Below are 16025 nucleotides of genomic sequence, written 5' to 3'. Positions count from 1 at the left end.
CTGAAATTAAATGGATCCAATCATCTGGTCTTTCCGTTTTGATTATACTCCAGACTCCGTCAATATACGCGTAATAAATGCATTAATTGAACAACAGTTTTGGCAACACATGTTGATAAACACAAAACGAAACATGCTGTAGCGAAAAAAAATTAATGCTCTTTGTTGAAGTAATATGTCCAAATAATTTGTTTTTTAAGGTTTGTAGATGATTTGAATTGTATTTTAAACCTTTCGTCTTCGGAAGAATTATCCCCGGCCATCGGCTTTCGTAAATATACTTTTCAACCACGCTTCACTTTAAAACTTGCATCATTCTCTTTTCTGTTTTCTGTAAGTCATTAAAAATAGTGAATGCTGTGAAATCTTTCTGGGAGTACCTTTTGTTCTGACTAAAGTACATTGTCAGGCTGCTGTCCACTAAACAAGTTTTACTTAGTTTAATTGTTAAAAATGTGCGAAAGCATCGGGGAAAAATTACTTATTTCACAATTCTAAATTGATGTTGATGGGACTTTAATGTATTCCTTTCGTCTGAAAAAAAAAAAAAAAAAGCATATAGCTGATTGCGTTACTATAATTGCGGTGAATAATTTTATTTTGGTATTCCCATGCAAATAGATTTTCCCATGCTCCTTGCTTACATAATATGCAAAAGAAAAGAATTCCTCGCACAGGCATTAGTACTAAAATTTAACAACAATAGATTAATATCTCTAATTTACCAATCATCAAAATCTTTCCTACAACAGAAATGCAGTGTTCCATAGTAGGTTTTGGTGATCATAAAATGATACTAAACATTTTCATTCGAAATAAGTAGTAGTACTTGGCCAGTGTTTGAAATTGTGCACAAAGAGAAACTAATGGAAGTTTTTGTGCTGTTTATAGATTTGCCTAATTTAGGTGGCGGATTATTTTAAATTTTAACAAAAGTTTTATAGATTTTTTTAAATTGCGATATTTTGGTTACATTGTGAAATGAAGGCAGAGAAGCATTATTACAACGTAGTCTTTGGCTGCAAAAAAAAGTGCCAGTTGAAAAAATTGCTTTACGTTATAGTTGAATCGTTATGATTAATTATTACTAGTTCTTATTTCTATAAAAGTAATACATATGTTTAGTGACTGATTTCCAATTATATGTTTGATGCATAAGCTCGTTTGTAAGGAATAAACTTACACATATTTTGAAAAGACTTTCTCTCAGAATAGGAAAAAATTAGGCTTTTCTGCCTATGTGTTAAAGCCCAACTGGTTAAAATCTCTTTATGATTGAGACAAATGGATGTCATATTTGAAATCAACGCACCCAATAGAATAAAAGTCACTCATTACTGTACAATTACTTTTTCATGACCTGAATTTTGCGGGTCTGTGTAATTTTAGACAATTAACACTTTCTATTTTCTAACTGTTGCCAAAATCAATTGGTCCAGAGAAGCCTTGATTCAAAATTTTCATAATGATTGCTTTTAATATTGCTGTTGCAAGGCTATGATCATTTAATGGTCAAATTACATGAAATTTACTTTTTTCCATCATAACTTTTTCAAACTATTTTTTTAGGAATAAATTATATAGCCTATGTTGCTTCCTGATAATGTAGCTATCTATGGTGAAAAAAATGGTTAAAATCGGACCAGTAGTTTTGAAGCTTACCCCAGACATGCATACAGAAGTAGCCATTTATGTATATAGATTACAATGTGTAACACTTTACATTTGTTTATTTCTAATCTACTGGTTTGTTGTTAAAAAGTGGTGGATCTTTTCATATGTAACATGACACCAGAATTTAGCTGTGGTTTTGTTAATAAAATTTTATCAAAAGGTTTGTCACCTCTAATCACATGATGAAAAAGAGATTGTCACACATTTTTCCATAGTGATGTTTTTTTAGTGATAGTAATAAACTTAATTTTTCTACTTGAATAGTCGAATCTAAACATCTTAAAGTTCAGTCAATAGCTCGCAGTCCCTAGAAATTGTTTAAAACTTTCAAGCTATGGGAAGTTCTCAGAGCCTTCTCAAGAGTTCAGCTCAAAAATTTCATCCTTCTTTTGCTTTCTTATTTTTCTAAAATTGACCATACAAAAATTCACTATAAGCTGAGCAGGGACACCCTCAACTTAAATTTTTGTCAAGAAAGAAGTTCTCAAATTGTGAAAAGATAAAAGTAAGGGTATGCTCACAGCATACCTAATGAAAAGGGACATTTCTGCATCGTACCTGCCAATGCCAACTCTACTGGTTTTTCCAGCAATTTCTTATATTTTGAACATTTCTCCCTACCAACTAATTTTTATTAAAAATCTACAGGGATTTTATAAATCTTTGGAAAAATCTAACAAATAATTGTATTTAAAGGAATAGTAAAAAATCTACTGTTTTTTTCCCTGGAAGATTGACAGGTATGAATATTGTAATTATGTCTTAAAATTTGCTGAATTATCAGACAAGAATTTATGCATTTTTCGGGAGGACATGTTGACCTTCTATCGAGGTGCCTCTGGCTATGAATGTCTAAAAACTGGTCAACTAAGCTTCTTTAAGGAAGGAATTTATTTGAAAGAAAAACTCATCTTTCAATAACAGCTAAAAATACAGGGTGGCAAAACCCTGAGTTTTTTTTTTTTTTTTTTTTTTTAAAGCCCATGGACCTAGTTTTTTTTAAAAAATAAACCTAAAAAAAAAAAAATTTTTTTTTTTTTTTTTTTTTTTTTTGTCTTTTTTAGGGAAAAGATGGGGGCACTTGTTACATGGTCAAAGCATAAAAATTGTCTTGGGGTGGAAAAAGCTGGGAAACTAGTTAAAATTCAGTGCTCTCTAAAGAAAAGTACAAACCCAAGAATGGTGAAGTTTCAGATTTTGTAGTTTCTACAATTACCAACAATTTAGTTTAAGGTACCTTTCAAGTGATAAATTTTTTTTTTATTGCTTACTACATTTTCTTTTTCTGCATCTTACTTGATCCTATTTCATTTTGTTATATGAAAAACTACAGTAGAATTTCAAATTGTCTAAATCCCTTTTTACTGAATCAAGATATTTTTTTTAATTTTATGTTGCCTGTTTTGTGAGATAATAAAAATACTGTTCATCCTATTCTGTTTTCTGTCTGATCATTTGTAAATCCTGTTAATTTCTAAAAAATATATCTTATTTATTCAAGATTTGTGACATGTGTTGGTTTGCAGAAAATAATTCACATGAAAGCTTTTTGGCTAGTGTAGCTTTCTTTGTAGAATCTACAAATCTTGAGAAAATCAGACCTGACAGGACTTAGTCAAGATATTTTGAATTATTTCTTGACCAGTTAAAGTAAAAAGCAAAACATGTTCATTTAGACTCTAGGAAAATTTTTTTCAATGCCATTAAGACTTAAGACTATTAAAGTTCTTTTTTTTTTGTTTTTTGTGTCCCATTGTCTGTATAGTAAAGAACAAATAAAAAATAAGTTTAAATTTTAATCTCATTAATTTTATTAAAAACTCCTCAGAAATTAAAAAAAAAACTATAAGTGGGCTAAATTAGGGATATTTTTAAATATGTTTTTTTTTTTCAAAAAAAAAAAAAACCATTGGGTCTAATCTGTCCAACCCTGTAAGAAAAAGTTAAATGGCTATGATTTCATTTTAGCTTTCTCTTGTCAATATATATTAACCTGGTCCATTTAACTCTCGTCCTAAATACCTTTTAACCACTATAAAGGCAAACAGTAAAAATGACAGCCACAAGAATTTTTCCCGAGATTGGGAAGTTTTCAAGTTATTGGTTTTGCTACTAAAAGTAAAACCATAAAATATCAGGACAATAAATTTCAAAAGATGACTGCTTGAAACTTGGAAATAAATGAGGTAGACTTCTAGTTAATGAAGAAATTCCATTATGCAGCATTTACAGTAATTTGGTACCATCCAAAAATTTTGATATAAAGCTCATGAAATCAATTTAAGTGAAGTCAAGACATCAAGTACCGTAAAGTGGAGCTACTTGAGCCTCCAGGGGCTACTTGAACCCATGAGAAAAAAGTGTTTAAAATCTGTCTTGATTCTATAAAACTCAATGTATAGACTTAAAAAGCTTTCTCCATGACAGGTAGCAGTACTAGGTAGAGGCTGGAGCATGAAACAAAGTTTGTGCTATTCCCGCCTTTTTCTGATTGAGGTTATGACTGCAAGTTGTCTAAACAGTTGTTTTTAGTGTCTGCAAACTTTCACTTGTAAGTTCATAGAAACAGCTGATATTATCAAGGTCAAGATAGTTTTATGTTTGCATTCGATTTCTTAATTAAGTAACAGTGTTTTAAGGTTATAGCTATATAATTGACACAATAACTAATATAAGTTAGTAAAAGTGCACTGGTTGCCTTAAAATGGGGCTACTTGAACCCAGCGTTCAAACACCCCCAAACCACATTTCATCACTAAATTATGTTAAGTAAGGAGTTTAGTTACTATTTATACTCGTTTATTTGCAGATCTGGGGATAAAAAGGATCTGAAAGTAAAAGAGAAATCCTTGAAGTAGGAAATAATGCGGATTATTAAGAGGAAAAATTTCAATTGTGTCCGCATTCAATTAATTCCGGAAAAATGTCTTAGAGAGTGGCATCAGTCCATTTTGACTGAAATATATCAACTCTAAAAAGGAAATTAAAAGATTGTTAACAAAACAACAAGCATGGGTATCCTGTAGTATTTAGTAGCGAGGTAGAGCAAAAATCCACCCAAGCCAATAAACTGAGGAGTTTTCATTCTTTCTAATGTTTAAATAATGAGCATTTCAATTGGTTTTTAGCAACTGTAGTTAGATAATATTTCTATTTGAGAAATCATGTTTGTTTAAAAATATGTTTTTATGTATACGTTGATTTCACATTAATTTACATAAAAAATTGCAATTTATATAAATAGTTTGCTCACTAGAATGAACGTTTTGAGTTTTGTTTTCAAAATTATTAGTCCTTCTTGATACCACCACCTGTTTTATAGGTTTTTGTAACAGATTTGCTGAGTGGGACCAAGTAGCCCCAGTGCGGGACTACTTGAACCCAATTTTTAAAAATAGAAAAAAAATATAAAAAGTTAAAATCGTTGTTTAAAAAAGGCTTTAGATGGTAGTGAATGGTCTGGAAAGGTGTAAAAACAAGGTTATCAGTTCACATTATGGGTATAACAAAGCATTCAGTTTAAAACTCGCAAAAAGTATGAAATTTCGGGTCCAAGTAGCCCCACTTTAGGGTATCAACTTTATTCTTTATTGCTGGAGATGTTTTCACTTGTTTTCATGCCGCTATTCAGTAAAATTTGAAGGAAAAAAAACTGATCTTAAATTTATTTTTCCCAATTTTTACATGTAGTATCTTTTATATTTTAGCAATTTAAGACGGAAGCTCTCTCCAGGTTAAAATTTTTACGTTGAATCATTATGGCTGAATGTGCCGTAGGAGCAGAGGCTATGCAAGGTAATATCAATTATATGTTTCTTTCTTCATTGATTTGTTGAAATAATTTTAAGTGAATAAAATAGTCAGAAAAAGTAGTTAGTTTTTCTGTTTTGCCTTCCATTGTATTATTTTCTCTTGTTATAGTGCACTAAAATTTCATAGTAATACCATTCTTTGAACTTCTATTAAAATTCCATAAGTGACATTAAGTGATAAAGGACGGTTAGGGATCTCCCTCCAAAAAGTTTCAAAATTGAAATCTTAGAGGGGCAATGTCAGACTATTTTTGGCAGTAACATTAGGGAAAAACTAGTGGTTCGGGGACATGCCTGAGGAATTGTTTCGAAATTGATGTCCTAAAATGTATTTATTTCGATCTTTATAGAACATAAATTTCCCCTTATTACTTCAGCTGTATAATTAAACCTTAATTTAGAATTCTTGTGCATTAAGGGTATCATACTATTTTGAAGACTTATTTTCAGAATGACGAGAAAAAAGAGGGAATGAAAGAAAGGGAGGGAACGTAATTTAATTTGCTGAGCAATACTCTGCATCTGTTGAAATTTTTTTATTTAAAGATTACTTTTTTAAATAACTAAGCTTTCTTTTCAACATTATTTGTTCTTTCTTATTAAAACAACTTTGTTTTTCCAAGACATGTTATTTTCTTTTGAGTATGGAGCACATACCCCCTGACCTCCTCTGGTTGCACCACTGTCTAGTGCCATCTAATGTATTATTAATTATTATCGTTTTTTATTTATTTATTTGAAGCTAAAAGAATAAACATTAATTAAAAACTTAAATTATAAATAAATTTCCGGATTTTGGAAGGGGCCAGGACCCTCTTATATACGCCCTCAGACTAGGCTTTGTGTCTAGATTACAGTAATTTTCATAATAAACACATGAAAAACATTAAATTTCCACACATGCTTTGAATTTCAACAATATAGTGTCAAAATTGAATGAGCAGCACTATGCTCTATAGTTTGAGAAAAAGTGGACACAGTTATTTGAAAAAATTTGCTTTCATATTAATTAATTGTTACAGTAAAAATAAGTAATAAAATCATTTCTCACATAGTAAAAAAAAAAGTTGATTCTCCACTTTGCGTATAACTTTAGTGCAAAATGTAAAATTTACCTGTGACAGAAAACAAAGGTTTAGTACAAAAATTTGAAAGAAAAATGCAGCTTGAAACAGTCACACATAAAAACAAAACAAGTTGTTAAATAAATTTTCATGGTTTTTGAGCCCTAAAACTGTAACCACACTAAATACAATAAAACATAATTTGGCAGACAAGTTGAACTGATATCTTGACTCCTGGTAATGTGTTGTTATATTGTGGCATAAGATTTCTGGATTCTAAACTGACTAATAAACAGGGCCGGATTTGGAAGTGTGGAGGCCCCGAGGCAACGAAGGAGTGGAGGCCCCTAATCAGGGTTAGAAAAGATCATTATATTTTCAAAAATATCCGATACTTTGATATATATCTGATATTTTTGACCCATGAAAGTTAGGATATTTTGTAAAAATTTTATTGTGGGGGGGCCCCTTTGTAGTGGAGGCTCCGGGGCAGTAGCCCCGTCTGCCCTCCCCTAAATCCGGCCCTGCTAATAAATCCATCCCATCTGGTTTGACAACAAACCATTGCTGACACTTCTTTGACTGATTTTATCTCTCATCTCACTGCTTTAGTATGACATGTGAGGTTTTGAAAATCTTACAATTCAGTAAATACGCCACAGGCTCATGTTCAGATTTTCATAAAGGATGGGGTTTCAATCTTTCCATTTGGGAAGGGGAGATTCAATCCCTTACAACCTTTAGTTTTACCACATATTGTCAATCCCATTATGGCATTTATACTGCTATAAGGATTGCTGTACCATTAAAGGATAACTCTGGCTGTACAAGTGACCCAAGTATTCCTTCGTTTTACATGTTCTCTTTAATCAAACTTTGCTTGCTTCTTTTTGATTAAATCTGTTTATTATGTGGTGTATTGCAATGAATATTCAAAATTCTCCACAAATTCTTCTATAATGTAGAATGTAAATCAGGTAGTTATGCTCTGAAATAATGCTTAATAAACTAAACAAGTAAGAGCTTCTTGCAGATGCAAATCACATAGCCAAACACAATCACTAATACATTTTCCTAGCTGTAATATATGTCAAATTTCACCATAACCTCCTTACAATAAGCAATATTAATCCTTTACATTGATAGATCATTCAGCAGTTCTTCCACCATAGTTTTTCCGAAACATTATTTCAGTGGGTAAAGCTGTAGCAGTTGTAGATTGCAAAAACAGTTCAGAGAGAAAATTAAAAGAAAATGAAAACGTTGAATGCAAACTTTCACCTTAAAGTAAATTTAAGTCAAATATACATTTTCTTCATTTGACTTATTTTTTCCCCCAAGGGAGGGGTTTAACCCCTAAAACCCTCCCCTTGGACGCAGCGCTGAGCCATCAAGCACAATTTCTTTCTGTATTTTATCTAAAAATCCCTTTGTAAATGGAGGGTCAAAGTTTTCGTACTTCTGACTATCAATGAGCTCAGTATCTCAGCTTAAAAAACAGTTTGGCGTCTATAAATTTTCATTCTAGCTTTGAATTTTAAATTTAGTTGTAGCTAAAATCGCCATTCAAGGTTGTTTTTTTTTTTTTTTTTTTGAAGATCAATACTTAGTAAAATATTAAATTTTGAAATTTTACCTAAATGAAAATGCTTTAAATATTTTTCAAGGTTACTTGATGGAAATATCTAGTATTGTTTTATTAAATGCTTTTTGTGCAATAATAAGGAAGTGTAAACAAAAATAAATTTCAGTCAGACCTCATTAAAACAAACTGAAAGGGAGCTTCAAAATCGATTCATCGGAGCTGTAGTTTGCTTTACTCAAAGAACAAACAATAGGACGGGGATCGCAAATGTAATTCGTTTTCCCCGTAGCAGAAATTACAAGACATGAGATGTGAATTGCAACTTGCAGATAATTTTACAAAAGAACAAAAAAAAAAAAGTGAAGCTTTTTGTGAACCAAAGCTATTCAAAATGATGAAATTTGTGTCAAACTATGACAATTCTTAAAAACATTTCTGAGTGATTACAAAATGTTTGTTTCTGTGTTTGAAAAAATTCTTGAATTATTTAACCTGCACGATAAGCTCATGAGGAAACAAAATAATTTTAATGTCCTACTCATAGATGACCTCTACAATTTATTAGCCGTTCCTTCAAAGAGTGCTGTCTGAAAATCTTTCGCTGTGGCAATACAATGAAAATATCAAATTACTTAAATTGACTCTAATATTTTACAATATAAAATCCCATGAAAAATTTTGTTAATATATATCAAGTCTCCCTTCAAACCTTTTCAAAAATATGATTACAAGTTGTGGGATGTTTAGTGAATGAACATTTGTAAGAATTCCTTCACCTGGTGTACCTATTTCAGCTAACTATTTAAGGTCCCTAGTAAAGGATAATGTCACAATATTTACTAAATCCCTCAAAACTTTTCTCCAATATATAAGTTCTGTGCAAAGAAAATTGAAAAATATTTTTTTTAAGAAAAATCTGGTAGGTGCACAAAAATAATTGAAAAAACAAGTTTTCTCTTGAATTTTGAGCATATAATTTATCCAAAAAGTTGTATTTCAATCTTATTGCTTTTGTTGCTTTTATTGAAGATTTTAAATACATTTCAAAACCTGAAGACCTTGACATTCTTTGGTTTGATAACCAGCATTTAATCAAATGGGCGGAAAATTTGTTTGAAGAAGGAAGATCCGAAGGACTTGTTTATGAAATGGAGATGTTATGTAAAAAGGCTATGAATTATTTTGGTACAAATTATCCACATTCTTAAACAATTTCATGAACGCTCCTCTATCCCTGTCTCCTTAGTTGTTTGTGACAGTTAAGAGTCCTGTCATTGATAAAGTCAGCAATACGAGAATGAGAAGTAATGATAAGAATAGGCTTGGAGTAATTGTCGATTACGTAATCGTAATCTGTGTAATCGATTACATTTTTGTGCAATCATTATCATAATCTCGCAATGAGACACTCGTAATCTTGTAATCGTAATTTTAATCAGCTGTTTCTTGCATAATCATAACCTCTAAAATTTTGGTTGTTCTCCAAATAACATTGAATATTTAAATCATGTACAACATGCATTATGATGGGGCGAGCCATTTAGATATGGGATATATTATTACCTATGCTGGATATATTGTCAAAATAGTTATGTAGTATATAAATGTACATTCAAAAATCATAATTTTTCAACTATGACATAGTTGCTGCAAATGAGCAGTGAGAGTAATATATACATGTGCATGTATTTTTCTTCCACGAGTCTGTTATCATAATCAAAATCATAATCGGCACATAATAATTGTAATCAATTACATTTTTTAAACAATCTAATCATTACTGTAATCGTAATTACAGGGATTTTTGGCAGAGGATTATTATCGTAATTGTAATCTCCTATTTGTCAAGCTTGTAATCGTAATCGATTACATTCTTTTGTACTTGACTCCAAGCCTGGATAGAATGATTATGAAATTGGGACAATTCATAAGGAAGTTTTTATAATTTTTTAATGGACCTCCATCTGGTTATGCAACAGCCAGAACATTTTTGAAAACTGCTTTAGTTTGATATTTAGAAGTTCTTACTGTAAGCTCTTTTCTAGAGTCACAAATTCCAAACTTATGGATAGAAAGTTATCATCATGTGTTGTCCCTAAAATTATTAGTAATGTTAATTTTTTGTCAAGTTTTATATAAAAAAAATTCATATACTTATATTTGTACTTGTCTGAAGTAATCTGCTGTGTTGCTGTAATGAATAATAACTGTTTTGCTGTTTACTATTATTAAGAGGAATGCATAATTTTGTTTAAGAGTGCTTTAAATGCTTATTATACTGTATGCAATACAGTTGAACCTTGATTTAACGAATTCATCCAGATCGAAACTTTTATGTTAAATCGGGGTTATTCGTAATATCTGGGTGTGAAAAAAAATTGCGCTTACTTTATCAACAAGCCCTGATAATCAATTGTGCGTAAATATCCAAAAGAAGAATTTGTACACTTTTTGTGCAGCATTCCACCAATTATTACACACTAGTTAATTTGAAGTTTTAAAGTCCTGAGTAATAGATTTTGACAATTTCTTTGATACTTGACTGGAAATAATTCTCTTTTGACTTTATGGAGAGAAGGAAATACTGTGTCATTTACAGCCTGCTTGCATTAGATATGTTTTTACAGTTTCTGGGTCACATGTAAAGCAGTTGAAATAGTAAGTTGAATAGTAAGTTTAATAGTAAGGAGGGAATTTCATTATTGCTTTCTGCATCAGAATCACTCTTCATTGGCTGCCTCCTTGCCCGTCAAAAATTGCAAATTCCAATAAAAGTGTTTTTCTGCTTCAGACAATATGGATATGTCATTTGGAAAACAATCCAATATTTCCCAACTCAAATTGACAAAAAATATTTTTTTGACTGTTGAAATGATTTGTTGATTCGGGGTTTATTATTCGTTAAATAGGGGGTTTTGCTTTCATTTTATTCGGGGAAAAATAAAAATTTGCTAAATAACGAAATTCATTAAATAGAGGTTCGTTAAATCGGGGTTCGACTGTATGTGATTTCAGTAAAATATTTTTAAGAAATAAATGTAAAATGTTTAATATTTTAATATTGATATTTTTCCAAATTTCTATGTTTGCCTAAAGCAAATAATTGATAAAATGATGCGTAAGGGACTTGTTTTATGAAAACTTAAAATAAAAACTAGTAATAACACTACAGATTATTTTCAACTGCCCAAACTAGTGTCGCAGACTGACTAGATTGGTTCTGTCACTGGATTTCTTTTAAGCGAGTTTGTGCTATAATATAAAAAATGATATGTTTTATACAGAAAAATATACGGAAGGGGATATAAACATTCCGGAGGGTCCTTTAGCACCATAACACTGCTTGCATTAGATGCCACTGTATTCAGGTGACATAAAAAATGTATTATTAAATTCATTTTCAAATATATGGGCAATATGCGGCTTACCCTCCACATACCTCTGCATAATGTGACTTACCTGTGCATAAATGGTAGTTTTATATCAAAATTTTCTTTAAATAGTATGTACACAGATCTTTGAAATGTTCATTCTTTACTCCTGATAACCGCCATGCCATATGAATTATTCAAATTTCATGTGAAAATTAAAAATGTATAATTTTATGCATTTCTGTGACTTGTCAGTGGCATTGGTAAAATCTTAATACTTTTTTCAACATAGACTTGAAAAAGTTGGAAAATTGATTTAACATTCTCTCATATGTGTATTTTATGCAACACTACAAAATTTCAATCATAGTTTACTTACATCTTTTTGTGCATCTTATTCTTCAGTTTGTTTTTAAAAAGGAGCTTAAACATGCTTAATTTTGTCATTTAAAATTGAGCTTCGGTCCTGACTCTTGTTTTTGTTTTACCATTATGAAATATTTGGTAACGATGTATATTTTTAGGTTGTGAACCATCTGCTGCATTAAAACCAGGAGATGCTGAAATGAATGTTGCAGTTTCAGAGGCAACCAATTCCCTTGCAGAAGTAAAGATAAATCAAGACCAAAAGCCAATCTGCCTGATAGTTTTAGGCATGGCCGGCTCTGGCAAGACAACATTCGTGCAAAGGATAACTTCACATTTACATGCTCGAAAAGATCCACCCTATGTTATAAATCTGGACCCGGCTTGTCACTCGGTTCCATTTCCAGCGAACATCGATATACGAGACACAGTGAAATACAAAGAAATCATGAAACAATATAAATTAGGTCCTAATGGAGGAATAATGACTTCTCTTAATTTATTTGCTACTCGATTTGATCAAGTGTTGGGTCTTGTCGACAAAAGTAGTTCCAAGTGTAATTATGTCATTCTTGATACACCTGGTCAGATTGAAGTTTTTACTTGGTCGGCTTCTGGCACGATAATGACCGAATCTCTCTCGGCGTCTTATCCCACCGTTGTTGTATATGTGATGGACATAGTTAAAAGTGCAAAGCCTGTTACTTTCATGTCAAATATGTTATATGCATGTAGCATTTTATACAAAACTAAACTGCCATTTATTGTGGTACTCAATAAGACAGATGTTATGGATTGCAAATTTGCTGTTGAGTGGATGACGGATTTTGAAGCATTTCAAGAAGCTCTGGAGGCGGACACTTCCTATGCTTCTAATTTGACTAGGTCAATGAGCTTGGTTCTTGATGAATTTTACAGCAACTTGCGAGCTGTTGGCGTTTCTTCACTTATGGGATCGGGTATGGATGAGTTTTTCAAAGCTGTCCAAGAAGCTGGTAAGGAATATGAAACAGTGTACAAGCCGGAATATGACAGATTGCTGAAACAAAGGAAAGAGCAAGAAAGGCGTAAGCAGGAGAAGGAGATCAAGCGTTTAAAGAAAGACCGTGGCGAGGGAAGTGAAGTTTCGATGGAAAATCCCGATCTAAAGCTGAATGATATTGTTACTGATCCTATTTATGTTTCACAAGATGTAGAAGAAGATGATACTTCTGATGAAGATTGGACTACTGGAAAATTATGTTACAGAGATGATTCGTAAAGTGCTAATTTTTAAAAATTATGTTTTTTTTTTCCAAAGATTGATTTTTGAATGCTTGAATATATGCATTTTTTCCTCACGAAAATTTTAATTCAACTACCTTTTTCCCTCTCTCTTACCCCCCAAAAATTAGAAATATTATTCATAATATTATCACAGCATTCTGCTGTAAACTATTAGGGAAACCGGAAAGTAATGTCATTTTTTTTCAAAGAGTTACGTTTTGAAATGTTTTTTTATTTTTCGTCAGAGATGCAATTATTCTCGTTATCAACAACCTTTTGCCATGCAGTGGCTCAAATTTTCAACCCTGGATAGTTAGAAATTAAGTGGGTTTTGAGCAAAATATCTGAAGTTGTCATTCTTGATATCAGACAAATATTCACGTTTTTTTTGCCACGCAAAGATCGGAATGAAACGAAATCTGAGGGTGCAATGTCAGGTGAGTGGTGGATGAAGCAGTACACCACAGCGCATTAATCTTTTAAAAATTTGCCTTGAGCAGCGTGGTCATGTTTCAAAATCATTCCTTTCCTACTGATAATAGTGGAAATGTTCTTACCACAAACTGTACCATCTGATTTCCTTTTATTTCTGATAACTAAAACACTTTCTACGAAACAAAAACTTGAAAATTCGGCTTGTATCCAAAATTCCTTCCAAAACAGCTGATAATCATTCCATATCAAGAAGATTGTTGCAAATCTGGAGCCAAATAGTTATAAATTGATTATTTAAAAAACAGAAGGAAAATTCTAATTAAAAAAATATGCATGTAGTAAAGATAACAATGATAGTTGATTTGTAATTTCCTTTTCTGTGTTTGCCCATGTTATCTAAAAAAAATTAGATGTATTTTTTTTTTCCATATTTAGCCACAAATGTTGAGCACCACTAGTTTATTAACACAATACATGAAAAGTCACGCTACTGTGGTTGCATTTAAATGCTAGTGAAAATAATGTAACAACCTATACATATATCAGCATAAATGAAAGTAATCCTTTGTCACAGGATCATGTACTACGTACAGTTGATTAAGCATATTTCACACTATTTTGCTATTTTCATTAACATTGGAATGTGTTGCTAATATGTAAACAAGCATTCTCTAGAATGTTTGTGCAAAAAGTATAAATACTTAATTTATTTCATCAATTATAATTCTGTAAAAAAAATTACAGTTGCTTTATAAAACCTGTAAAAAAATATATTTTTTATAAAATAAAATATTTGATATTCATCATTTATTTCATTTCATTAGTTCAAACATTTAACAAAACTCACAGCTGACACTGGCTTCTTATTGGGTGCTAATTTGCATACTCACGTGCTGCTGTGCTATAACCATGTTCTGGGAACTACAGTAACTGTTGAAATGTGTTGAGTAACATTCTCTCCTACCTATCAAACATATTTTTTGAAGTTTTGCTTTGCTATACTTTAAAAAGACTTTGTATACTACCTGTTTTGAATAATGTTTTAACATTTATTATTTTATCTGATTACTCAGTTCAAAAGATAGCAAAGTTAAGGAAAGGTGTGATAAACAGGCACAAATTGGGGTTTTGGAGTTCTCCATGATAGTTCCCCAAAGTTAAAGTTTAAAACACAGTTTAATACTATTCTTTTGTGTGAATGAGGGGTTATGACTGATTTTACCATATTTATTTCCTTCAATCCCGGACATAATGTACAATGAAATTGTTACTACGGAATGGGGTTGTTTCCAAAATTTTAAGAGTATTTTTTTCTGAAAGAGCATGCTTAAAAACATAGGATCTGACCATTTTTTAAATAATTTGTTTAAGTTTAATATTTTTAAAAATTTACTTAAATCGGCGCGCTTTCAATGTTTATGCTTCTGTCCGATGACATCACAAATGATGAAATGCCACTCTGTGTTGCCATTCACAGAGCACAATATTTAATTTGCACCTTTACTCACGTGTATTGGCAACAATATGGTTGATAGCAAGTGTAGAGCTCAATTTTAATTCGCTGCTTGATTATCATAACGTGGAAACATGGTACAAAGATGCGCCAAGAGCATCATTTGTGACGTCATCAAGATCACGCCTTGTTTGAAAAATCGGACATTTTAAAAAATAACTGTTGGGAAAATTAAAGAATTTTCTGGGTCCATGTTATTGTTTTTGCTTATTCTATCAATTTCATTGACTAAAAGTACTATTGACTGAAGGAAACAACCCCATTTCTGTTTTCTTAAAGCTAATGCTGTTTCCTAGTATTGATAAAAAAAGCTGGGACTACATAGCAGCCGTAACATTTTATTAAAATGTTTTACACCCACAAAAAATTGTCAAGTTTTTCCAGTTGTATTTTTCACAACATGAATTCTTTAAGAAGCTTTATCAAAATTTTTTCAAAATGAACGTTCAGAATTAGTTATCATTTAGCAGGTGTTAAACAGTAGGGGGAAAAGTGCTTAGTGCAAGCACATCACAACTGTATTGTTTTAGAAATATTTATTTGTGAATATATTGGATATTTGGAACACCTTTCAAAATAGTTAAATAAAAAACTTTGTGCTTAACAGTTAAATTAGAACAGGGTGTCGATAGAACCTGGAAATCAGGGAAAAGTCAGGGCAGTTTATTGATCATGGAAAATGGGTTAAATGAATTATTATTATTTTTTTTTTTTTTTTGCTTTGCAAAATTAAGTACCTAAATTTCCTATGCATCATCCACTGATAATCTGTTAAAATAAAGTAAAAATAGTGAGGTGCAAACCTGGAAATCAGGGAAAAGTCAGGGCAGTTTATTGATCATGGAAAATGGGTTAAATGAATTATTATTATTATTATTTTTTTTTTTTTTTTTGCTTTGCAAAATTAAGTACCTAAATTTCCTATGCATCATCCACTGA

General features: G+C 31.3%; 1 protein-coding gene across 1 annotated transcript; it reads left to right on the top strand.

Moving 5' to 3' along the window:
- The first annotated feature begins 107 nt into the window (after window positions 1-107).
- LOC129225754 (GPN-loop GTPase 1-like) lies at window positions 108-14362 on the top strand. The gene is made up of 3 exons (XM_054860253.1): window positions 108-200; window positions 5382-5469; window positions 12031-14362. The coding sequence occupies exons 2-3, from the start codon at window positions 5433-5435 to the stop codon at window positions 13131-13133; spliced, it is 1140 nt and encodes a 379-aa protein (XP_054716228.1). The 5' UTR covers window positions 108-200; window positions 5382-5432; the 3' UTR covers window positions 13134-14362.
- The last annotated feature ends 1663 nt before the right edge of the window (window positions 14363-16025 follow it).

This window comes from Uloborus diversus, chromosome 7, assembly GCF_026930045.1.
Source record: "Uloborus diversus isolate 005 chromosome 7, Udiv.v.3.1, whole genome shotgun sequence".
Taxonomy (NCBI): Eukaryota; Metazoa; Arthropoda; class Arachnida; order Araneae; family Uloboridae; genus Uloborus; species Uloborus diversus.
This window is presented reverse-complemented; position numbering and strand designations above follow the sequence as displayed.

What these genes read in the sequence shown, in the direction of transcription:
- LOC129225754 (XM_054860253.1), top strand. Translation starts at nt 5,433, where the DNA reads ATGGCTGAATGTGCCGTAGGAGCAGAGGCTATGCAAG. An exon ending in AGGAGCAGAGGCTATGCAAG is followed by an intron (nt 5,470 to 12,030) that starts GTAATATCAATT and finishes GTATATTTTTAG; the next exon opens with GTTGTGAACCATCTGCTGCA.